Source organism: Athene noctua, chromosome 4, assembly GCF_965140245.1.
Source record: "Athene noctua chromosome 4, bAthNoc1.hap1.1, whole genome shotgun sequence".
Taxonomy (NCBI): Eukaryota; Metazoa; Chordata; class Aves; order Strigiformes; family Strigidae; genus Athene; species Athene noctua.
This window is the reverse complement of record NC_134040.1, coordinates 57,495,240-57,521,244: the sequence shown is the minus strand read 5'-3', so window position 1 is coordinate 57,521,244 and position 26,005 is coordinate 57,495,240. Positions and strand designations below refer to the sequence as shown.

General features: G+C 38.8%; 1 protein-coding gene across 1 annotated transcript in view; it reads right to left on the bottom strand.

Annotated features, from left to right (window-relative positions):
* The window catches only part of COL25A1 (collagen type XXV alpha 1 chain), a 315,502-nt gene that overhangs the window by 83,579 nt on the left and 205,918 nt on the right, over positions 1-26,005 (bottom strand). The window contains exons 6-10 of the mRNA XM_074903974.1: positions 19,351-19,377; positions 19,159-19,185; positions 8,121-8,180; positions 6,189-6,296; positions 2,294-2,329 (exon numbers count right to left, since the gene is read on the bottom strand). Coding sequence (XP_074760075.1) covers positions 2,294-2,329; positions 6,189-6,296; positions 8,121-8,180; positions 19,159-19,185; positions 19,351-19,377 — 258 coding nt within the window. The remainder of the gene's footprint in view (positions 1-2,293; positions 2,330-6,188; positions 6,297-8,120; positions 8,181-19,158; positions 19,186-19,350; positions 19,378-26,005) is intronic.

Here is a 26,005-nt window from a genome sequence, read left to right as displayed (position 1 = left end):
TGTGCTTGGCTGTATGCTGCCTCCATCCTGGACAAAGAACCAGAGTACATGCCATAGTACTTGTTTCTTACTGGAAAAGGCCTTGGACATGCGGGCAAGTAGGAAACCACAGTACACCCCAACAAGTAGACCTCTGGGAGACCAGGACTGGTAGTACTTTATGGGACTCATCGACTTCACAATTTCAGTGTCATCAGGAAAAAAAATCAGGAAGATAACTTGGACTTCAGACTCTTGGTGTGAAACAAAGGCAAGTCCTTACAAAAGAATTTCTGCAGAATTAACCTAGAAGAAACTCTGGCAGAGATCTCTATTTTCATTTACTTTGAAAAGATAATACATGGATAATGCAGAAAGAGAATCTCAGGTAGGCAAAGGCCTGTGTGCTCCACAGAAGACTACACATATTTTCTCTGGCAACACAATTTTACAGCATACCTGTTGGGAATTCAGCTATTTCTGCAGTAGTGTCTTCAATTTCCATATTTCCAATATGGAAATAGAAAGAGTGCAGAAATGCATGATGGAATATGTCAGAAGCATCTAGACAACACCTGAATAATTGTAGCACTTTCCACAGGGAAGAGAGTCTGGAAATCTGTACTGGCATAAGGAGTGTGTCAGAAGCACCAAGAAGAATAAAAACAAATTAATTACCTCCCTGATACTCTGATGCTCTTTACTTGATCTATACACGACCTAACCTTTAGGCCATCAGACTGACCTTTAGAGCAGGTATTTGGAACTGGAAATTAATGTAAGCTGGAATCTTTCCCTAACTCAGTCTTGCTGATTTGATTTTAAAACACCTTTTCTCCCTATTTAAACACACCTGCATTTAGAGAAACAGATCAGTAGCAGTATTTTAGTTCTTACACACAGATGGCTACTTTAGAGCAGCAGGAATCTTCTGAACATGGACTCTAGAAGGTGACAGACTAGGTTTTGCTTTAAAAGCCCTCAGGGATTCTGTGATCGTGAAGATCTGGTCTTGAATAGAAGGAAGACACTTGCAGAATCTGAGTGAGTTTTGTCCAGATGTCAAATAGGAGAATATTCAAAATAAAATAAAACAAACAAAAAATGTCCCTTCCCAGCTATTGCACCTATTATTAACAGGCCCTCAGAAACCAAAAAGACAGAATGAAAAAGAGGCTGGAAGCATGCTAAAACACTAGGCGGTACCTTTGGGAGGCTTTGATTTTGGTTTTGTTAAATCATTATCTCAAAATGAAAAAGTACAGGACTTTAACTGCCTGATCAAGCAGGCATTTCTGAGTGTCAGAATCCTTGTTTTTTTCTTCTAAAAGATACTGGATTTTGTCAATTCAAAATATTTCGCAATTTGTCAAGGTAAAATATCATCACACCTGTTTAAAATTTCATAAATTCAAACATATATGATAGTAATCATATCTGCACTGATTGCTGACCATATAATCTTCCTCCTCAGAAGCACTGAGGAATCAAAACCACATGCCATGGGCTACAGTTCTGTCATCTCTCATAAAAATAAGAATGACCACGAGTGTTTAGGGAGATCTTAAGGGAAAAAAAACAACACCGCATGTTTCACAGTTCTGGGAGTATGTGACAAGCAGAAACTTGTGATACCTTATGCTGTGGCTGAAGCTGATTTACAACCAGTGGAGCTTCAATTTGCTTCCAAATGAATAGGGTTAATTAGTTCCTGATGCAAGAGAAAACATCTACTCCCATATCTGAGTATTTGTAAAAAATGCATTCATTTGGCTGTTACATTCTCACACACACAGAGGAAAAAAAAAAAACAACAAACCAAACCTCAGGAGAGGAGAATATTCTGAGAGTTTCAGTATGTTGTACTCTATCTTCACTGTTCCATCAGGCAAAGGGCCAGAGCTATTGCCACAGAGACAGCTGGGATTTTGGCCCTCAAAACAAGTAGATGGTTCTTGTGCTGCTCAGTGGTCTCAAGGTGGAAACAGCTCAAGTTCAGAGACAGTGATAAGTGGAGGCCAGGAACTGGGAACACCTGGCTAGGCTCTTTCTGGTTTATGCTGCCCTTAGCTATTTTATTTCCTTCTACTTCTGCAAGCTTAAAGAGTAAGTTGGCCTTATATGACAGGTGCCTGTATGTATTAAGAGTGTGTTGTCTTTCTCATGTTTTCTTCACAAATGAGGCTTCAAATAGTCTGTGACAAAGGAAGGTTAGGTAATGCACAGCTATAAAGCTTTTCAGAATTTTGCATTTTAAAGAGTGTATATGTCATGTTACTGTTAGAGTTTCTTAGCAAAATGGAAGAGTACTTACTGTCAATCCTTGTTCTCCTGGTTTTCCCGGCTCACCCTTAAACAAAAAAAACAAGTTAATAATTTCAGTAACATGTCTTGCATTCGGTTCTCTACTTAATAATAAAGTATCTTAAAAATTCCAAATGGGTATGGCAGCTGACTGCACATTAAATATATTACTTTTTTGCTTTTTAAACCAGTAGTCCAAATCTCAGACATTTTAAGAGGCACAGTACTATTTCACAATCATGGTATAGTTCTCAAGGCAACAGTTAAGTATTGGTGTCCTGACTCTGTCCCTTGGATCCAAACATAATATTCCATTCCAGTCAGTGGTGCTAAAGGACACAGAGAAAGGTTATTTTCACATATGTGCTGAATCCCACTGTTACATATTTCAAAATTACTGCTCTGCCATCACCTCAGTCAGCAGACATCGCTTACTGTTGCAAATTTTCGTGTTCCATAAACCCATGAAATATCGGTATTTTGAACCCATGCAATAATTACTCATCTGTTAAATACCTGGATTGGCTTTCAGAACGGTAATCCATCATCTTTCCAATGTATTCTCTTTCTGTGGGCACAGCTTTACATAAAGTCAGAAATTATCTTCTCCCCTTTCTTCCCACATGAACACATACAACTGTCTGTAGAGACAGTAAAATGTACCAGTTGTACAATATGGGTTAAAAATACCCATCCAAAAAACAAAGGTCCTATCATTTCAGTGATCTGGTTTATAGATCACTTCCTTTTAAATCCAACAGAGCATAGGGCAGTCCATGTGCTGTTACATCAGCACAGCTGCAGGATCTTCTTTAGCAGCTTTGTCATAAAAGAAAACCTGTCAAAGAACTGATGAGAACTGTTCTGATGTTGTTCTTGGCAACTGGAAAGAATCAGAACTGCTTCTCTGGCTATGTGTGCATTGCATTCAGAAGCAAACATGTAGCATCTGCAAACACACTGAGATACTCCCGACAGAGAAACCACACAGGCAGAGGTTTCTGACAGCTAATTACCCAAGCTTGTTGGACTTTTCAGCTCACTCTGAAGACTTGCTAGCTTACGTATACAGCAATCACACAGCCTGAAGTGAGCATCAAGGTACCTCCAGAAATGTTGGGAAATAATGCTGAAATAATTTGAGAAGTGTGTATCATATTCTATTGTCTTAATAACAGCAAAAAACCTTGTTCTTCTTTTACTCTTTTTAGAGCATTAAAGTTTCAAAGTCTTTATGCTACTGTCTGTGAGGTGCAAAGGGAAGGCACCTATTCTAGATATCACTCGGTAGGGAGTCACGTACATTCTGGTTCTGACAGGTTCTTCTGTTGACATCCAAAGAGAGGCTTAGCAGAAGGCTGCACAATGCTTCCTTACACCCCTGCTCTTCCTTGATATTCTCTCTGCTGGCTATAGGTCCAACAGCATTTCCCTGATATTTCCACCTCCTCTGCTCTAAAGATTTCCTGCCTGAGAAACCAGCACATTCTCATCTCTAGAAGGTTTAAGTATCTGTAACAGGATGCACACTTTTGGGATACAAGGTGGTGCTGACACATATGGAGACGTGTGGGCACAGATGGAGACGTGTGGGCACAGATGGAGACGTGTGGGCACACAGGCTGCTCCTCAACCCTGCTACACTGTGGAAGAGAAGTAATGATCGCTGCTGGAGCTGCTTCCTGTGCCTTGCTACCTTGGCTGCCTGACTTTCTCAGGCTATACAACAAGTGTACAGGCATGGGGGAAAGCAAGGGCCAAAACATCATCTTATAGCTCTGGTGATTGTAAAACTCCTTGCTTGGGAAGGACAGGCTGAAAGGGAAGCTCCTGCTTTGTCTAGCACTGCAGAAGAGGAAATGACTGCCTTCTAATGGCAACTGGCCACTGCAAGGACATCCTCCTATAGTTGTGTGATGCTGTAACGTCCCTACTCATAGCACAGTGTGGCTATTACTTGCTGTTCAGCTCTTTGGCTCAAAGGTCTATGCAAGCCTTTAGAAAAACCAAAGCTGTCACTACCTCTTGGCTATGTTTTCCCTTCACAGCTCTGCTGCTTGACTGTATATCACATAGCCATGGAGGAACAAGCCTTTTGAGGATCAGCAACATTAACCGGAGGATACAGGACAGCAGCAAGGAGCAGGATGGTAATAACAGCAGTCTGGATGGTTTGTATCTGAGTGCTTATTTGTATCTGATTCTAAAGCAGTATTATGAACAGATTTTTCATAACACTATAGGGCTTAAGATAGCCACAGCTTAAAAAAAAATCCTATAAAAGGAAACTCTCTCTTACCATCTAAAGTCAAAATCACTGCAGAACTATTATAAAATGGAATGACCTCACTGCATAAAATGCATTACTTTCCTGTTATGAGAAAAAATACTGTTCCCTTTGCTAAAAAGCACAAAACCCCAAGCAACACACAGTCATGTTGTAATCAGCATCAACAGCTGATTCCGCTAGCCTCTTGCACATGAATTACATAAATGGTAACACTGCCATCAGAAATGGGTTCTCACCCTCACTACATCAAACCAGAAGCAACACTGCTGATCGATTTTACCACAACAAAAGAACACAAGGGAGGTCCATAAGAGGCCCAAAGCCTGATGTGCTGCAGGATTAACAGGAAATTAGTAGGTAGTCAAAGTAAAGCATCACAGTGGAAGCAACAGACTTGACATCATTACATAACCTTGAACTAGAACTATAAGGGCAATGGTGTTAAAAAAACCCCCAACAACAGCAGCAGCAGCCCTAGAGTTCTAGAGGTCTTAACTGGTAAGCCTTGCTGGATTTTCACAGGAAATTTTATCAGTCTTACTATTACCATCATGTTATATTATGTTTGCACAGTTAACACAATTTCAGATGACTTAACGTGAATAGGGCCAGAACAGGAGTGCTAGATATTTTCTTTCTTGGTTTTACCTAAAAAGGCACTGCAGGGAAATTTTATGCCTTTCTGTCCTGGCCCCACATAACAAGCTATGCTATTTCTTCTCCCAGTGCTGGTCCTCACCTTGCTAGTTCCCTATGTGTCCTCTTGGCTATGATTTTTACTTATCATGGGGGGTGTGTGTGGGGGTGTATGCATCTGTACGTGTGGTATTTCAGTTGTCATATCCCCTTCCTGTTTGTGGTTTCGTCTCCACACTGATAACACAGTGGCATTCATGATGAAGAGAGGTAGTTCTTTCAAAAGAATGAATATTAAGGAGGCTACAAAATATAAAACCAAAACCATACTCATATTTTACTAAAAAAGTCATGTGTTTATGAATCTGTTTTAAAAGTGTTTAATCATCAGGTCAAAAAGTGTCAAAAAGGTCTGTTTCCGTGCCCAGAAAAAACCAATAAGCAATATAGTGGATTCTGCTGGTTGTTCTAATGAAATATGGGGAATGAGCCAAAGAAAATGGTACTGTTCTACTTGTGTAAAGATGGCAGAATCTGACTCCAAACTTCACCATATTTTTGGCAGTATTTAGCAATTTATTACTTTAATTCCATGATTTGTGAGGTTAAATCATTAGGAAGCAAGAAGTCAAGCCCATCACGACATCTCAAATTCATCTTTATCTTGAAGAACATTTACTACTTATGGAGAGGGGTAGACCCTCCTCACACAGCTATTAAACATCAATGAGGAACCAAGAAACCTTAGAATGTGTAGGGAAACCATCAGGAGTGGGAGGCAAGGAACCTAGGTGTTACTCTTGGCCCTGCTATAAACTTGCTCTTTGTGTGTGGGACTTCAGGTACACCATGAAATCTGCCTGTGGTTCAGCTTCCACATGTCTTACTTGCCAATCTTACCTCAGAAAACATCTTTGAAACTGAGCTGGCATAAACTTGAGAGGAATTTGGAGACCATGACAGCAACAGACCAACTCACCGGTATGCCAGGCATCCCACGAGGACCATCTTTGCCGGTATCTCCTGGGGGACCTCTGGGTCCTGGTGGCCCTGGAGGCCCAGGGGGTCCAGCTTGTCCTTGGTCCCCCTAAACCAACAAAAACTCATCACAGGTTTGCTTTAGAGGCACCAACCACACAAGACAACATTGATTTACCCAGAAAGATCATAAGACAGGCTGGAAGAAGCTGCCATGAGCTAGACAGTGGCTTCTTTGCTGCTTATGGCAGAGACTGCACTTTGCCTTGAAGACCAAGGGGTTGTATCTGTCCAGTGCAATCAGCCACAGAACAGAAGGTTCAAATTCTAAACTGCTTCTCCTACCACAGGACATATGCCAAAATTTGGAATAGCTTAGCAATATTTTACTCATCTAGTTCTCCAATGCAAGTAACTGTTTTCAGTAAGCTGCTGTTTGCTTCATGATTGGCATAATCATAAAAAAGCTGAGGTAAAAAAGTTACATGTGAGAATATACAGTTTGCACCGCAATTTTCCAAGCCCATCCGTGATGCATGGATAGATTTCAAAAATAAGCCTGGAAAATAACTGGTCTTCCACAAAGTTGTACATAATTTTTCCTCTTTTTGGGGGGAGCTGTTTTATAGTGACAATTAGCTAACTCTCTTAATGATTTTTACTTATTAATTTGTAAAAGCCAATTTTCAAGAGAGTTGCCAAAACACATTACCTTTCCCTTTAAATAAAAGACACCAAGAAATGCTACTCAAGTTATTTAATTTCTAGCACATCACTGCAAACTGCTAAAAACGTTGACTTTTCAAAATGTGGATCACTTAGCAAAGTTACCCATAGCCTTTTAATTGTTAGTATCATTAACAGTTGTTTCATTCCAAAACATTTTCAAATGAACAATCTGCTATAAGAAGGCATCTGACAAAAAGGTACAGCAAAGAGTAAACTGAATGTAAAGAAGAACCAGATTCCAGTGAGATGAAGCACTACCTTAATGAGGCGGCGTTTAATGAGCTGCTGATCAGCAGAGAGAAACCCATGATTGATTTTAGGAAACACCATCTGATCAGGCAGGTGAGGTCAAAGGTTGAAGATCAGAGATGAGAGAATTGAAGAATAGACATCAGAAGGCCCGAGAAAGAAATAAAGACATATTCATTAGATTTGTAATAGCTAAAATAATATAAACCGGTGCTTCTGCCTGACAGAAACTGTGCATTTTCTTTGGAAGAAATTTACCTCTAAAGTACAGGACATAGCACTTCATGAATTAATCATACACAATCAGTTAACTGCATAACATTTTTCTCCCCCGATTTCCTATGAGGATTCTTCACATGTATTAATTTTCTTATTACCCAGGCTCTAAAAATCAGTGTTTTATTATGCTGTTCTTTCAGCAAAGCTTCTAGAGACAAAGCACCAGTTCAATTTTCAGTCAGATTTTCTAACCAGCATATTGTGCCATGAAGAATGATGTCATTTTAATGACTGGAGTTCCAGCTTGACCAGATTTCTTCAATCCTTCCTGCTTAATTTGCAAATGCGCTCTGAAAAAATCTGTATGTACAGATTAGACCTCTGATATCTAACAGAAATAGCTGACTCTACGTGTAACCAGTACAGAGTTCACTGACATTTTCCACACTCCTGTATGCCTCAGGGAAGCAGAACTATAGAAAAATCTCATCTGAAAATAAAATACTGTCCAAGATCATGGGGAATATGGGTATTTCCAGGGCTAACACTATACACAGTTATAGATCTGATCCCATGCTCTGCATCAGGAGTACTTACACCAATGCAAAGGCAGTGAGGGTTGACTTAGGTCCACCATAAGGATTCGTTGGTATTCCATGGTAAAAACAATTTTTCATGTGCACTTTTATGCTGATACAGAGAGACCTGACTGAACAGGTACGTGTCAGCCACAAACCTTGACGGTGAGGATCTGATTACTGTGCAGAGCAGCAACTGTGGGGAAGCCTGGCAGACCCTAGGGACACAGCATAACATGGTACCAAAACAGCACAACACAAACATCACAGAGACAATTTACTAACAGACAAACAGAACAAACACTATGTTTAGTATACCCCACACTGCCTACTGACAGGAAACAGCCTCTCTGTCATATGGGAAACAGTTAGGTTTGCACTACACTGCAGATGCAGGTTGTTACTTTGCAACAAGAATATCGAGAGATTTTAGAAGGAGCAGTCCCACAGAGGTGACTTTCCTTAAACTTACAATAAAGTTACGATCACCTGGCAGTTGTTAGACTATCAGCCAGCAGATGACTGAGCCATTTTCAATTAAAATGTGCTACAGCACTTCAAGAGAGCTATGTAGAAAACTCTGACTCTGGATTGCTGCAGAACTGGACAGCAGCGAGGGTGGATTTTGAAGCACTTCGTATAATTAACATCCTGCTCCTCACATTCTGTTTAACATATGACATTCAGCACATATACTGGTAGTATATACACAATTATAAACACTGAACAACAATCTACTGCTAGATCTCGGGTAGTCCGGAATGGCCAAGGTCAAGATTTTCAAGACATCCATAGCAGCATTTTCATATCCAGGGCAAAATTTTTCCCATCAAGCACTGTATGCTGCATATGGTTTCTCATATCCTACTCTATCAACATGTGCAGAACTTCTACTGTACTAGTATAAAAAAGAAGAGCGTGGTAATCGTGGCCTGCTGTGACAATACAAGTGGTGAACTTTGCTCTCAGTTCAACACCTTTCTAGTGCTGCCTTGCAGGGTGCAAATTAGACCTTCTGATAAAGCTGAAACCTTAGACAGTTGAGCAGTGAACTCCTAAAGAAAGAAATCCCCAAGTCCTCTCTTTGCCTTTAGCACACTGTCTGGAGCAGAGGCATGTTCAATGGCTGAGAGACATCCAGCTGAAGAACACAGAAGAAAATATATTCTGGTAGCTCTAAGCTCCCTGCATGCATGCACACACACGTCACCTCTATGATGTGGAGCTGGCGGCACAGCCCCTCTGTGTGGCCTGGAGTGTATGGCTGCAGGGTTGCAGCTTGGCACCTCCAAAAGGGAAGGCTGTGCCTGGCTCTGGCTGCCAGCGGAGGTGGCTTCCAAGAAGTCCTGCATGAAGGCTCTGCTGGGGCAACCCACATTGCCACAGTGCACGAGCCATTTGTAGCTCAGCTAGCCTGGTGGGAAGCACCAACAGGCAACAGCCAGTTCTCTCAGCTGCAGCAGACTCTTTTAACATGGCAAATATTTGCTCTGTTCATCTCCACATGCAATCACATCAGAGATCCTCTGGATCACAAAGACTACACTGGTCTTTACAAAAAAAGGCAGAGTAAGTTTCTGATGCATGCATGTCCTTCACTAGCACCTCTGAGTTGCATTCAGGAGCTTTATTCCTGATATACACCCATGAGACTAGGAAGCTGAGACCCCGTAAGTGGATCCCATAAAACCTGTGGCAGTTTTATCAGCCTTCCCACTTCATTCTGACAAACCATGGTGTGGCTAACTGCATTGGCCGGTGACCTGAAATCTCCTCTTCAGAAACAAATAAAAAGCAAACAAATCCAAAAAAGGCTAAAAATCCAAACATTTAAAGAAACTCACTCCTGAGACACTGCTAAGACTGGAATGATATATCATTTAGAAAACAGATGTATCAAATTTGCATTTATCTTATTATGGAATATAAGAAGTTATTAGATGGTAATGTGCCAGAATCTTTACATCTGTGACTCATTAGCCCTGCTGTGCACATGATCCATTCCTCTTCTAGATAAAACTACAATACCCGTGTAATGGAAATGAGTACAAACAAGAAAGCTACAAAAGAACTAAAATCTGAGCAAGCAATAAACTTTAAATCTAATTTATTAAAAAAAAAGGATAAAAATAAAATCTTTTAACAACTTCATTTTTACTCATCAGCCTTTAGGATTACAGCACAGTACTTTTCAGTTACCTCTAATAGTAGTGTATTTGCAATTTGACATTTTAAAACGTGGAAACTCAAAACTCATATTAGGTTTGATTCATTTTATCTTGAATGTGAAGGAAAGCTCAGAATTATTTAAGAATGGAGTTTAATTGGAAAACATACTGGTTTGCCATGAATAAATGAAGTTTGAAAGTTTTGTGTAGCTCCACACAAAAACATTTACATAGAGAACTTCACAGTCCAGCCCCAGCATTCTCAGTGCTTCCCAACACCACACAGGCAAGCTCAAGAGGAGCCATCAGTACTGCAGTTTTCTGCCTATATAAACAACACATGACAAAAGGGGACACCACCATCTTCCATCAACAGCTTAGTAACTTCTCTCAGCTTGTTCCCAAGTAGGACAAAGCTTTCTTTCCTTTGCCCAAAGCAGGCATAACCTCAGATCTAACGGTCAGAGACATCCAATACCAGCTTGGACCTGGACCATCTCCCCCTGTGTAACGCGCATATTTGCAGAGAGCCAGAAACACAGGAATATTAAATGGAACCCAGCAAAGAAACTATAACGGGTGCATAGTTTTCACATGCGTAGGAGGCTTTAGAAGGCATAGCATCTTCTGGCATCCATGAAAGATAATGTTGGCACACAATGAACTTCTAAAAAGGCATAAAAAGAGCTATCCTTCCCACAAATGAGTTCTCTTCCTTTCCTGTCACTCTGCTATAAATATAGCTGCAAATATCCCCTAGATCTGTTTTATTTTTTCTCTATCTAGAGCTGTTCTCAATGATGAATTCAAAGTTACTCAATTTTCTCTTTATTTGGTTTGATTCTTGAACTGAACATAGGAAGGGCTCTTGTTCTACACCCTGGGAGGCCCTCACAGAATACAAAACACTACAGTGATCAACAGCGACCACTGGTCCACTAAATTCCTCTGTTGACAGCAACTCAAGCTCACCCTGAAATGCTAGCTGGTTACAATTTCTAAATTAGCACATTTGTTGCATGCCTGGCTGCAGTTTTTACCCAAATGCCAAGCAAAACATGATGCTTGGTGGAGGCTAACAGGCATGTGACCACATAACACAGTGCCCTGCTCACCTACCTGGAAATGTAGATAAAGCCTACTTGTCCCCGTACAATGGCTACTGAGAAAATCAAAGGATGCCAGAACATCATATCATTTCCTCTGTCTTATTTTTTACTTAGATGAAATAGTTCTCCTGTTACATCCATCAAAACCTTCAAAGATGTAATTCTCACCAGCAGTCCTAGATTTGTCACAGTACATTCAACTCTGTACATTGGTCTACATGAGGTCAATATTATAAGGTCATCATAACCTTGTCATATGGAAAGTATAACAACATTAAGCAACAGCATTACTGGTTTTACAGTATGCTGTGTACACTCCATTTTGACTATAGCATTTGCTTAGTATAGTAAATGTCACAGTCCTTAGGATTTTCCTTCTGACCTGCCAATAAACCCAAGCTGCACAAGCTTACATGTTCCTGTGAAGACATGGTAAATGAGACAGGAATTACCACCTGCTGTTCACTTGCACTTCCTAAGGTTACAGCCAGCTGCTGCTATTTCACATCAAATCACACAGGCTTTGGGCCAAAGTGATCCTGACACACTTTAGAGCTGCTTTACCTCCTCCCCAACACCACCTCCAGTTCTAATTAATCCCTCAGACCGAGTGCCACTCCTGCAGCTAATTATTGTACCTGCCCTGGGGAATACAGTGTTCAGTATCACCCTGTACGCTGCCATGGACTCTCAGCAGGAGCTCTTTTATATAATCCTTTTTATCATAACTGCTGCTTTCTCCATCAGCAAATCTGCTAACTAAAACAGGGCACCACAACAAGACAAGGATCCAGGAATTTCTTTTCACTAAGGCAATCATTCAGCAAAGAGCTTTAATTTGAATACATTATGTAATGATTCAGACTGTATTAAAATAATAAAAATGTAATGTTTAAGAACCAGCACAAATGGATCACTGTGAAAGTGTTATTTTCTATAATGACCTCTGCTTTTTCACAGTGGACTCTACCTGACACTGCACTCAAAATGAACAAAACTGGAAAAAGCCAGCACTTCTCTTTTTTGGTCCTAGAATTAGATCAATTTTCAGTGAGGCAATCAGCTTTTCCACACAACTGAGTTACAAGTTCTGCTGAGGGATCACCATGTGACCTACATAAAATATCCTTTGTGAAGGTGAACCTACTACTTTTACTGAAAATGGTGGTAGGCATCCAGTTAACTTCAAGATGGGTTGGTCCTCCCCAAAACCAAGTCAGTTCCCACAGAAAAAATATTCTGTCCTGGACTATGTTTCTCTTCAAATTTTATGTACTGCAGTTATGCGACACAGGTAAGTGATTCAAGCCACTTCTATGATATTTATTGACTGGATGAAATATTTTTAAAGAGTTGTTTTCGATCAAATTGGTCTCACTCAAGCGTTCAGTATTGCAGTACTTTTGTGTGACAGCTGTAGTTTGAGATAAATGACTACATGATGTTTTCTCAGTCACAGGACAGGGCTGTAGCAATAGGAACAGGATGTACGGAGACTTCCTTCCTCACCATTCCTCTGGCATTACTAAAAAGGGGCAAGATACAAACCAACTGGTAGTGGGTGAAGACACGCACTGCCTAGCTCTTAAGACAGGAATGACAACATCCTCATCTTTGGAGCAGGTATGTGGCAACTCTCCCTAGAGTGTCACAGCTGTTCTGCATTCCACAGGGGAACCTCAGGAGCCGAACATCAAAGGCATAGCTTGGCCCTGGAGAGCCATCCACAGCCAAAAGGACGCTCCTGTGATCTCTGACAGTAGTCACATCTTGAGTCTGAGTGTACCCAGTGCTTCAAAGTTGGAAGCCAGTACAATCTGAGTTCTTTACTAACTTCTTCTACTCACAGAGCTCCAAGTTACCTTGCTCCAATTTGTTACCCTAGTTTCAGCTTAATGAAAAACAGGGGAGCCACAACAGCCTAATACTAGGGAAGTAGAACAGATAATTAGTCCCAGGAATGGAGTAGGTAAATACCCCTGTTGCTTTCTGGCAGATAAGGAAACAAAGTCTCAGAAGTTAAATTAACTGCTTACAGACAAATTGGCATCAAACCAGATGTCTGGCAGTTTTCTCAAGGATGCTGCTCAGGTGAAAAGTTATGCTAACAGAAGAAACAGGTATTCATGGTTTTTTAGCCTTCATATTGTGGCAGAATAAGAGTATAATTTGAAACAGTGGTTAGATATAGTTTATAACATGAACTATAATTTGCTTTACATGGAACAATTAATAACAGAAGAAACAACTATGTGGGTAGTCATACTGGTAAAGCATGAATTTAAAGCAGTAACATGTTTGTACTATGTATGTTTGAAGTAACACAGTAAACCAGAAAATATGCTTTTATACACACATAAGAATATCACTTAAGGGAATACCATCACTATATCACCACCTCTGCCACAGCTTTTGAGAGTATGCTCATAGAAATGAAACTGAAGTGTATTTAATCAGAAAAGAAAAAGATAGGGACAATGCTAATTTATGCTAATGAAAGCTACACAGTCCTTCTATTAAGGCAGATAAAATTCATGAGCAGTATTTATAGAAGAAATTAAGAGAAACTTTAGTAGGATATAATTAAACATCATCAGGACAGTCCTGGAAGAAATTCACAGAATATGTTTAAATTATGTTAAATTATATTTAATTAACATAATAGACTATAATAATATACAGTTTTGCTTTGACGAGATGTTGAATGAGGATAAAAATTAGCAGCATGCAGTGTCTGGGAGGAAAGCTTCCTATTATATCACTAATTTACCTATATTTGCTACAGTTAGCAGTGCTTCCAAAAAATGGATTCTTGCTTTTGTTGAAGGCAAGAAATCATATTAATTTATAAACTACTGCCTGTTTTGTGAAGCAAAACTGTTCCTTTCTAAACAAAAATAACGTGCCAAACTTCAAATGAAACAATACAAAATAAGATTACTTTAGAAGTGGATGAAAAGTTAACGATCATGGTTTAATCATCACTTAGTAGCTAGTATTTTCTGATTTATGAATGAAGTACTGATTCTAATGACATGAATATAGGTTTTCCATTTATTGTCAGCAGGAGTAGGAAAAGGCTCAAAATATTTATTATAACTTCCTTAGAAACACATTAACTACTAATAATACACACATATTAAACCCAGACTTTTTCAAATTTTCTTTAATAAAAAAGTCAGGTCAAAATGTATTGCTTGGTTATCTTTTATTTCCCTTTAATAAGGGACAGTTTATAAAAGTATATAGAAGTATATAAAACTATAATGTAACAAGTGCAGCAATACCTCAGTTTAAAAAGATAGTTTGTATCTCTATACATACACACATTGGTATTTAGTTATTTCAGTAAAAACACTGCTTCCAGAACCGTTTCTGTCAATATTAGATAATTTTAAAAGTTTGCCAGCATAGAAGAGTAGAACCTGCAAAATTTCTATCATAAAACAATGATTTCATTCTAGTGGGCAGCAAATAAGTACCAAATATATTAAAAGTAAACAGGAAAGGGGAAAGGATTAAATCGAAAAGAATACTATATCACTAACCAAACCTAACTGTTTTAACAGTACACAAGGAATTTTTTTAATCTTCAAGTTAATAAAGGTTAACAGAATAAAATAAACTTCTGAGTACTCTTCTAGAACTTAATTTCTTCTACTGAAGATATTTTAGAGATGATAGAAGTTCTATGCAGACCCAGCTGCTAGGAAAATTTACTTAAACATACCAAAAGGAGAAAATAATTTTATAGAAATACTTAAGTATGGCTTCTCTGTGTTTCTCACTGTACCTAGACCAAAATCAATTTAAAAGCAGCTGCTAGATGATGATTTCTAGACCTGATAAGCAAGGAATTTCTCGTGTATCTGAACTAAAGGACAGAAGATATTTATTACGTCATTTACAGAAGGATGAGAACAGACCGATTAAGACACTCAGTACTAGATGTTCCGTTCCCAAACATTTACCTCTGAAGATCTATTTCCATTAATAAGAGTACAATCTCTACTTGGACAATATACCCTCTGCAATCCTACCATTATGAAATCTTTAAAGGCTTTTTTAAAATAGGGGTAGAGCTGAGCAACTGGATCCAAGCAGTAGACTGACATCAGCATTTATTCTAGTAGTTCACAGGCTAAAACCTATCATTTTTAATTTGGTCATGGCTCAGTAGAGTAATGCAAATACCCATGGACATGTCATGAAGCCATGTCATCTGCAAAAAGAAAAGCATCAAAAAGATTTACTAACATTACTGTTCTTACACTGGTATTGAGGAAAGCTAGTTCTGCATTCGACCTAAATGTTAAGTCTACCAGAAGTTTAGAGTGGCAAGTAGAGATCTGATATAAAAATATATAAAGAGATCAAAAAAGCATTTTTTCAAATAAGATCAGGACTTCGGAATGCATCTACCACTACCGTATCTGTGGTCTCATGTAACCAAAACCTATATTAACCTGTTGCTCTAACTCCCACTCAGATCATAAATTTTGACATCACTCACACTACTGGAATGTTGTTTTGACTCGCATTTCCTACAGGCAGTATGGGCATAAGTAGATTAAGCCACATGGCATTATGAACTAGAGCCTTCATGCCATCTCTGTATGGTGGAGAGTGATCAACAAATTACTTCTGAATACTCAAGAAACCCCCTTAGATTCTCTGAAAAACACAAAATAAACAGACCCATTATTCTAAAAATATAAGTGCCTGACCTCTGAGTGGTATTTGCAGTGTTGGGTTCCTACTAGTGTATTAATTTACTTAAGATATTTTTGAGAAAACCTGAACTTCAAAGCAGTTCAGTATATACTGAGCAGGTCTGGTGACTGTGAATAAAAAGTTTCATGATAACTTTTTTTACAGTTTTTAAATTATTTCAGAAAGACGGATCTTACAAAAATCTAACAGCCCAAGATGAAAACTTGAGTAGGGAGAGAAGGCATCAATTTCTTGTTTCACAAATATTTTTCTTTTCAGCAGGATTTTAAAAGTTCAAGGTTTCACCTTGACCTGGACAGTCTTTATATTTTATTTTGTTTACTTTACCAAGGAAAATGCCTGGAGGAAAAAAGCAGCTTTTAGAAAGAATAAGGGCAATTTTGAAATTTCAGGCATAAAGATGATTTGGAACAATAAAAATCTTTGCAAAGCTAAATGCTAGTTTCAAACTAATATGTAAAAATATAAAACCAAAGAAACTTCAGGCTCCTTATCTGTAAAAGATTAATTAGCTTTAAAATGTTTATCACTTTTAGATATTCTATCCAGTCTGTCTGCAAATTTGTCAAATCCAAATGTTCATGTCATCCCACAGTCACTTTCAGGTACAATATTTCTCTAAAATAATATAGTATGGTATTATCTACAAACCCACTTATTTGATGTGATGGAAAACTATGTGCAAAGATAACCAACCAGATTTAAATGGGTTTAGTTTCATTTGGTGCATGACTGGCTTACACATATAATTTCCATTAATTATATTGTATAAATCCCCTAGTACAGCAAGTTGAGCAGATTCACCCTGAAGACAGTCATCAGAAGAACTGCTGTACCATGAAACATAAAATGGTCAGAGGCTTCATAGTACTTATGACTTGTGAAATACACAAGGCAAAAAAGGAGAAGCTGCTTTAGAAAACATTCAAATGCACTTGAATGAAGATAAAGGGAAAACCAACAAGACTGGGCAAAGTACCGAAGTTATATACTTAAAAAAGAGGTACATTACTAGAATATGCATTGACCAAACAATTTGTGAATGTTCAGCTAGCCCACAAGGTGCTATTCACCACCTCTTCCTCTCTACTGCTGACCTTATTCAATTTCTTTTCTATATTCCGATATAGAATTCTGTCTGAACTGCCAGCTGCTGCTGCAGATATAACTTTGTGATGTCCTTAAACGTGAATACCTTAGGCTGGATATTTTTTGCTTTCTAGCTGCACTTGATTTACCCAAACCACAAAGTAGCCATAGCCATGACTTGTATGGGTCAGTGAGGACTCTACTGCCCTCAAGTACAGGGGGCATGTCTTGGCAAAGTGGGACACAACAGTTTCTGTGTAGCAGATACTCCACTGCAGTCCTTGCAGACATTCCGCCTACAAGGTAACGCTGAAAAAACTTGCATCTTCTTATTGGGTATTGCCAACATTTCCAGATCAGGGACCGAAAGCCACACAACACACACTTAATCACTTTCTAGTTCTTATATCTCTCCAACTCTTTGCCAAGACTTCTGGACCAGTGGAGGCTCTGGCACCTTTGCTTTCCCTCTAAAACTGTCCTCTGCTCTCCCATTTTATTCCACCATGAGAAAAAACAGCACCGTCATTCCTTTGTGTTGATACCATTTCATTTGTTTTTCTGTGTTCAGACCTCTAAGTCTTTCACTGAAACTTCTCCACGGCTCATAATTCCAGATTCTTATCTTCAGCTCTTATACTCTTTACAACATTGCTTTTCTGTATTTATGTTACTGTATCCCTCTCCAATAACTCCATCAAATTTCCTCTTCTGTTCTGAACCAAACATCAGTTCTTCTGAAGGTGAAGACACTTAGTGCAAGCCCCTACTCACAGACCTTACACTTTCTGAATGAAGCATCCTCTCCTAAGCCACCGGCACTACTCCACTCTCCTCCTTTGCCCTCTCTCTTCCCATGTTCCCCATGAGGTGCTGTAGCACAGAACCAGCCAAAATCTACAGCCCAGCACAGCACCTGAAAGATACTAAATTTGCTTAGAAGTTAGAAAGAAATTTTCACATTCTTCAGAATCTTCAGTCTGTGCTCCTCACAAAAACCATGTTCCTCACATTGTCACTCTCTAGTTCCTTTTCATCAAGCAATTTTCCAATTCTTCAAGTTTCAACGGAAATAATATTTAAAGCTGTTCACTAATAGGCCTCTGCCTTTATAATGTGCAGTCCTATCACCAAGCATAACAGGATACCCTGTAGATAATTAACACTGGTAGCACCAACAGCAAATTCAGCTATAAAAGCATGTTGTGATTTTTTCAATCTTATTGACTGTAAAAAGTAAAATTTAATTAAATAATATGAAACAAAAAAGTAGAATAAAACAAAATTGCAAATTTGAAATATTTAACATAGTTGACAGAAAAAAAGAATAATCCATGGGATATGCTGTTATGGAAAAATTTATACATGTGTAACCAAAGAGAGTCACTATATCATCAGAACAATGTAACCAAACGCTTTCTAATGAAGCACAGATGTAAAGAAGAATGAACTGGCACAGGCAATCTATCTGAACTTTCACCCCTTTATTCCTCTATTTCTCTGTCTAAATAAACATGATATTTAAAAATTAAAAGAACCTTAACATTTCCACAACTAAACCATGTTCTGTCTAACTGTCTGGATGTATTTATGAGGTGATAGTATAATTATTATTAAAAATATGAAATACATACATGTCAGGAAAAAGAGCTAATACATGCATACATGAATCCTGTTTATAATTCCCTAAATACTAGATACATTTTACATGAAATCTAGAAGTACATTTATGAGAAACCCACTGGCCCTCTGCATTGTGGGAGCCCATGCAAGGCGTGAAAACATTGCTGGGGAAACTGAAAGGTTTGGTTAGGAAAGCCAGCTTTTATACCGCAGAGCAAAATCACTGAGAAACCTGCTTCCACACATAATGGAAATTGTATATTTTAATGCATTACTTACTACTGTTACGCAAATTTCCCCAGACACTAGCTGGTCATGTTCAGTATTACTGTCCTGCAGACACTTCAACATGCAGGGTAAATGCAGCTAATAAGCATAATTAGCTCAGACAGTGTATTTAATTTAGTTTTGCACTAAAGACTAATTGCCTACTCAGCGAAGGGGAAGTGTAACATTTTTTTTAAGATGCTTACCCGAGGGCCCTGATCACCTTGATCTCCCTGCAAAGTGGAAAGATGAGATGATAGGTTTAACACAGCATCTGTGTGCTACCCAGCTCTCTTACATAATCTAACATTACACTGCGTCAATACAAACGGTCTCTTTAGTTCATGCTGGGAGGGCTTTCCATTCACCTTGTAAGTGTCACCTGTACATCAACTCACCTTCTCGCCTTTTGGACCAGGAGGGCCCTGAAAGAAACAGAAGCAAAGATGAATTACTGATGAATTACTGATACTGATGAAGTCATGGGAAATGGCAAGAAATGTGTCTGTGCCAACTTGCGATTTTTTCCTAACAACATATTTATTTATAATTTTTCACTCTGAATGCCAGGTCTATTCTAGAGACAGCTTCTTTACTGTATTAATAATAGGCACTCTGCCTTTATTTCTTGAATAGTTTACTCACCCCATGCACTGAATCAAACTACTTAGACAAGCAAAACTATGCCTGAAATGGCAAAATTTCTATTGATTTCAGTTAGGGACAATAGTTTATCTCCTATCAGATAATAGATGTTTTCTAAGTCTTTAAAACTTCTTTGCAAGTGCAGCTAATAAATTCAGAGACATATAAAACTGCCATGCATTTTGGCACCCTTCTTGGCTCAGCTTGCCAAAGAAAAATGGATTAGGGGATCTAAAAGTAGTGGTTTTATTCCTATCTTTGGCAATGCTGAAGTTGATGTTTAGTCTCAAGCACACTGTTTTAGGCAAAATGAGCTCTTTGTATAACATGACTTTGAAGAAGTAGTATTTGGTGTTACTTACCACCAGACAAACAGTAAGGTGACAGAATCACAAAAACAGCAAGGTCCTTTCCTATTCCATTTTTACTGAGCACCTTCCAGAAAGCTACCAGCAGGTTTCTAAAACACTAGTTTTCAGGTTAGTATATTGTGAATAAAAATGCTAGCAGTCTGCAAAAAACTGGCTGCTTACACAGTGCAGACTCTACCTCCAGCTTTCTGAAAGATATGCAGGTGTTTCATTACAAAGAAAGACCTGTGAAAGCAGCTGTAAACAGAGAAGGAATCATGCAAGGTAGCAGGGTCCACTGTTAAGATAGAGAATGTGTGTGTGTGCGCATGCACACTCAGCACAAGAAAAGGTTGCCACCAGCGACATAATTAGAACTAACCAAGTACAACCCAATTGACCTAAGCACATTTGAACCATTCCAGAATTTACACTAGTAAAAATTCATGTGGTTCACATAAATGCAAATGGAAGGAAGGTCAGTCTGCTGTATATTAAAGATGCGATCAACCACATGCAAGTCTTTGAGAATCCCTATTGTAGCCAATTTTCTGCTTATTTTTAAGGGTTTCTGATGCATGCCAGAGAAAAAGCATCTGCTGCTAAATCTTTCAAGAAGTTAAAGCATATGCCTCTCCTTCCATAGCCTGCCATCTCTTCCGTCTGCTGCAGAGGACATAGAAACAAGCCTGCTACCTGATGTCTCCACGTCCCCATTAAGAAGGACAGGGCTTGCTGCTAGCTGGGTGGAAAGCATACGCTCAATTAACTATGACCCCCGTCCACTTTGTGTTGCCCTGCAAGAATGTGTCCTCTTTAGAAACAAATTAAATAAAACAATTTAATGAATAGATACAACCTTGCTGCGCCTTTAAGGCCTCAACATCTATTTTTTTTTCATACTTTAACTCTTACCAAACCTTTTCAATGCACACGTTCATATATATACACTGCAAACTACATGTAGCATTGTCTACTGTTAGCTACAGATTTCACATATACTTACTTGGGTGTGACATTACACTAAAGCACGTTTTCAGCAGGCTCACTTTAAAACATACAAATACATGACATCGAGCTTGCAAATTTGCAAACTCATACCATCAGTAACACAGTAATTGCAGAATGGGAAGAACTAAAATCAGTCAATGCTGGCTATTACTGCCTTTTTCACAGTGAACACTGAGCACAAGCGAAGGGCTGTGCTCGTGTGTTCTATCTCCTTGAACTACCAAACCATTACTGGCTCTGAATGTCTTACTGGCTGCAAATTGAAAATAACAGGACCCCTATCTGCTACAGTGAGAATCTTATTTCTTGGGTCTTAGGCGTGAAATTATGGATAACATGACACGATCGAGACTGCAGACAGATGTTGGCTTTTGGATCATGCTGCGACTGTGGGAGTTGTTTCTGCCTTCATCCGGACGCTCAACACCATTCTTACGCCCAAGGGTAGCCCTGTTTCTGATGGGTTTTGGCTCACAACTTTTCTGAGGTGTGCCTGCCACAGTTCTGCCAGTTGGTACAAAGTAAGACATCAGAGACCACTCCCTGAACTCAGCTGGCTCACTAGAGCAGAAACAAGTGATAACATGCTCACATGAGAGGTTCAGACAGCAGATCTGTGGGGCTACTAGCCCATCTCTCTGGTATAACTGCTGGCAATATGTTCAGCTGTCTCCATCTGCAGAAGTGGCCCCTGCCTCTCTCCTGTGTATTTTCCTCTATTAAGTTATCTGAAAACGCTATCCATACCCAAACATGTTTTTTTTTAGTAAGACTGAATCACATACCTCAACTAAATTTTATTCGCCTTTTTCAGTGTAGGATTTTCTGAAAACTATCTGTCTACATCACATTCAAAAATCCAGGGTTTTTCTACTGGGCAAAGCCAGCAATTACGACTGCTTGGTGTTTCCTCTCCCCGAGTGCCACACACCACTGTTTCTATTCAGTCATCCTTCCAGCACACAAATTTTTCATACAAAATCTTCATCAATATCTAACAACTTTATTGTACCAGAAGTTAAAAACAGCTTTTCAAAAGGCCACAGGAGCATTTCTGGTGTGAACATTCTCACAAGTCTCTGCACTTTTATTTTCAATGCTTTTGCTTTCCACCAAGAGTCTTGAAAAACAAACAATTGCAAACAAAAAATAGCTCTTTTGGATGATAGTGAAGAGAACCAGTGGGGTTTCAACGAAAGAAAATTAATGCAGTACTTTCATGGCTTGTTCACCCATCTCTGGCTCTTCCCCCATTGTTTCAATTGTTCTCTATTGTTTGTGCACTTCAGAAAGAAAATTCCTATCCTCAGCCTTTGACATCTTCTTTCCATTTGTGCTGAGAAATTCTCCCAAGGTTTTTACTGCAGAATTTATTAGTGTGTGTACACTGAGTGGAGGCAGGGAGGAAGAAAAATCTGAGGGAAAGTTGGGTTTGTGGGGGGTGGGGTGTGATTAGGAGACAGATTTGTTTAAAGGAGGGCAAGGTTTCTTCTGTTTAAGGGTATAGACACAAAGAACAGAGTGAGTAAAATAACACTAGCTTTGTAGGCCACAGCATAGACATCCTGCTTTTTTCCCAGGGAGACTTCTGTGCTTTCGTTTATGAGATGGCAGAGATCAAGCCGCTAGCTGCTGCACAAATGTGAAAGCATTTTGTGTAAGTTATATGAAACGTCTGAGGTCAGAGCATTTCTGAAATAACTTTACAGTGTTTTCACTGGAAACAGAGGCTCTTTTCTCAAAGTGTAATTATCTACTCTGGACTACTATACATTTCCAAGGAGAGTTTATAGCCTGTTTCACATAAGCAAGGCCTTGTAAATCACAAGCACATGCAAAATCTGCATTCATAATCAGGCGACAAATACTACTGTTTTTAAAACAAGGTCTTCTAAAGCAGACTGAAGGGCCTCCAGGCACCTGCCAGCCAAGAAGAAAGCTGAAATCAGGGTCAAATCCATTCAACAGCCATGTTCAGGATTACTGGCAAGTGACCTTTTTTTTTTTTTTGGCTATCAAAATCCCATTTCCATTCTCTGATGAAATCTTTACATTATTATAAATATGTGTACAAGAAATAGAAGGACAAGAGAATGCAGTACTAGAAAACATGAGACCAATCCTTGTGGTCTTCATTCAGACAACATTCCCCTTAGGGTTAACTGAGTGTGATCAGCATAATTTTTCACACAGCTAGCATTTTATAATTCACTCCCTGAAAGTTGTCAATTTTTTATTCCACCCTTGCAGCCATTGCCATCTTTATAGTTTCACAACAATTACATTCATAGAACCTCTTAAAAAGCCAGTATTTTATTTTATTGGTTTTACAAACATACAAAATTATCTGAATTCTGTTATAGAGATATTCTCTATATATTCCTATTGCTATAGATCTGCCTTTAACCATAATACAGACAGTTCTACCAAGACTTTACCAAAAAGACTCAAAGCATTGAGGGGAATGTAGAACTGAAAATAGTAAGAGATTCGCAGGAAGGGGTTCGAAGAAACAGCAATATTTCTAGGTTCTGTAGAAAGCTCCAAAGTCAGGGCAGAGTAATCCAGATTTTCAGTGACTGTTAGATAACCCATATGATGCCACTGTAAAAAGGACCTGCCAGTGCCCAGCACAAGCTGGCAACAACTAACCAAGCAGAATCAGTGGGACTGTGAGAGTCCCAGGTCCTTCTCCTAAGGAACCTGAGATGTCAAACTCAGCAGCTCCCATCAGGCAGAGCTACCACAGAAGACACAGGTAATAACAGCCTTATTAGATAGTCAGTGCTTTCGCACATTTTGACCACAACAGCCATAGGCTAAGGCAACATGGCAGCTAGAGTACTGAATGTAGCTTGCAAGATTCAGCCTTCATTTTTATTTGGGACAAAACAACATACAATGCATTCATCCCTGCTAGCAGGTACAGCACCCACAGTAAGAGTGTAACCAGCAGCATAAGGGATTAGTGGTGTTGTGAGGACAAGCAGAAAAGTGAACCAGACAGTCCAATGTCATCTAGACAAATTCAGAAAGGAAACAAATTTGCCAACTTAGTTTAATCATGTTTTCACAACTAAATGACATGCCATACATTGCCTAAGTTAATTAAATTCCTGCAGTTTATTTTGAGGGTAAAAGGTGGTTTCAGCACATAATAACAAAGTATTCAGTTACAAAAGTCAAACTTTTTATTTCTTCAAAATTCGGCTCGTGACTTTCAAAAATTACAAGTTCCTGACTGGAACAACATTCCCCAGTCTAACCTATAGTTGCTGCAAAATATTAGGATCATATATGCTGAATCATAAGATAAAAGGTTACCCAGAGTATTATGAAATGCAATACTATTTCAAAGTTCCTACACTCATTTTAGTCTTGTAAGCCCTGATGAGCAATGTGGTTTTGGCATTTGCCAAACTTGGCCATGTTTACAGTGTTTACATATGCTAGTTTACAATGTCAACATCTCACCTTGCATCAATTTTACAAGTGCTCACATGAATTTCTAGTGAATCTGAACAGCTTCTACCACTGAATTATATTCCCTTCTCTTTTACATATTTTATTCCTCCTCTGTGATATGACTGACTTATGGTGAAAATTTTGAAGAAAAAAAACCAACCCACCATCCAAAAGACTCTTACCAATCTTTCCCTTGCTCCCCTTACAGTCTCAAGTTTTTGTTATAATACTCCAAGGCAGAGAAAAGGAAACCTGAATATTTGACACAATAACTGTGCCTGACTTAATAAACATTATGTAAATAAATGTAACCTGAGAAACATAAAATTGATATATATAAGAATCTAGATAAACAGCTCAGTTAACATTCACATCAACAAGTAAATTGTAAGTGAATCCTGCTGTAAATTCATACAACCATATTCAGAAGTCAATGATTTATGCTAATACATAAATCAGACAACCTCATAAACTGCAGGCAGGAGAACACGATCTACCCAAAATGCATCAAGAAAGCATTTAGACTGTAATTTAGATATTCATTTCTCACACAGTGCTCTTGCTGAGATCAGGATGGAGTGCTTTTTTGAACTTCATAATGTTGCTCACAAAAATCATCAAACTGCATCACAAAAAGGGGTCCCTGCTAACTGACTAGTTCAGTACCCAGGAAGAAGTGTAAGGCTTGGTGTCCCAAGCAAGAACCTGCTAAGGGAGGTCTCCTCTTCCTTTCTCTGACATACTTGCTTTTTTTGATTAGCCAATAAGGCTGGCCTCTTCCTCTGCTTTTTCTCCCCTTCTACAGACAAACACAATGTTTTTCTTTGAAAACCTACAAAACTCAACACAAATAGTCACAAAGAGATTCCATGATATGGAGAGTATATGACTACGTACACATTTCCTGAGCATGAAAAATAACATATCACTTTTACTATTGCCATAAATTAATTTAAGCAAACATTACAATCTGAATCAACTGTTAAATTTCTTGTGAATCAAGTATCTGCCACACATGCTAGTAAGACCAAAGATATGGTGACAGAAAAACTTATCACATTATTAAAGATAAGAAAATGGCTTCTGGTAAAGTCAAAAGCCTTCTGAATGCCACTTACTGCTCAATGCACTGTAATACATGTATTTCCTGAATCTAAGTCCTCATTGCCTTATCCACAGTGCACCCTGCTATTCTCCTACTTGCTAGATAAGCAGAATTTACTGATGATGTTAGAGTTTTGATGCAATACTGTAAAAAACCACCACAAAGGAAATTCCATTCTACTAAATGTGTAAAATAGCACATAAAAACACAGATGAGAAAATCCAATATTGCTAAGTCTCCCACTTTTCGGAGTTTCTCTTTTAAGTAATGCCATAGGTGCAAGGAAGATACAAACACATAATCTTGGTTATATCAAAAAGAGAAACACACTGATTTTTTGGCTGGTACTCAGAACTGAAGGAAGACATTTGAAAACAACTGATGTGTACCCTACAGACTCAAAATTTCTAAAACAGACCAAACAGTGAGCTTTTTTTTACTATTACTGTTACATTTGCTGTTTCCAAACTAGTCTCA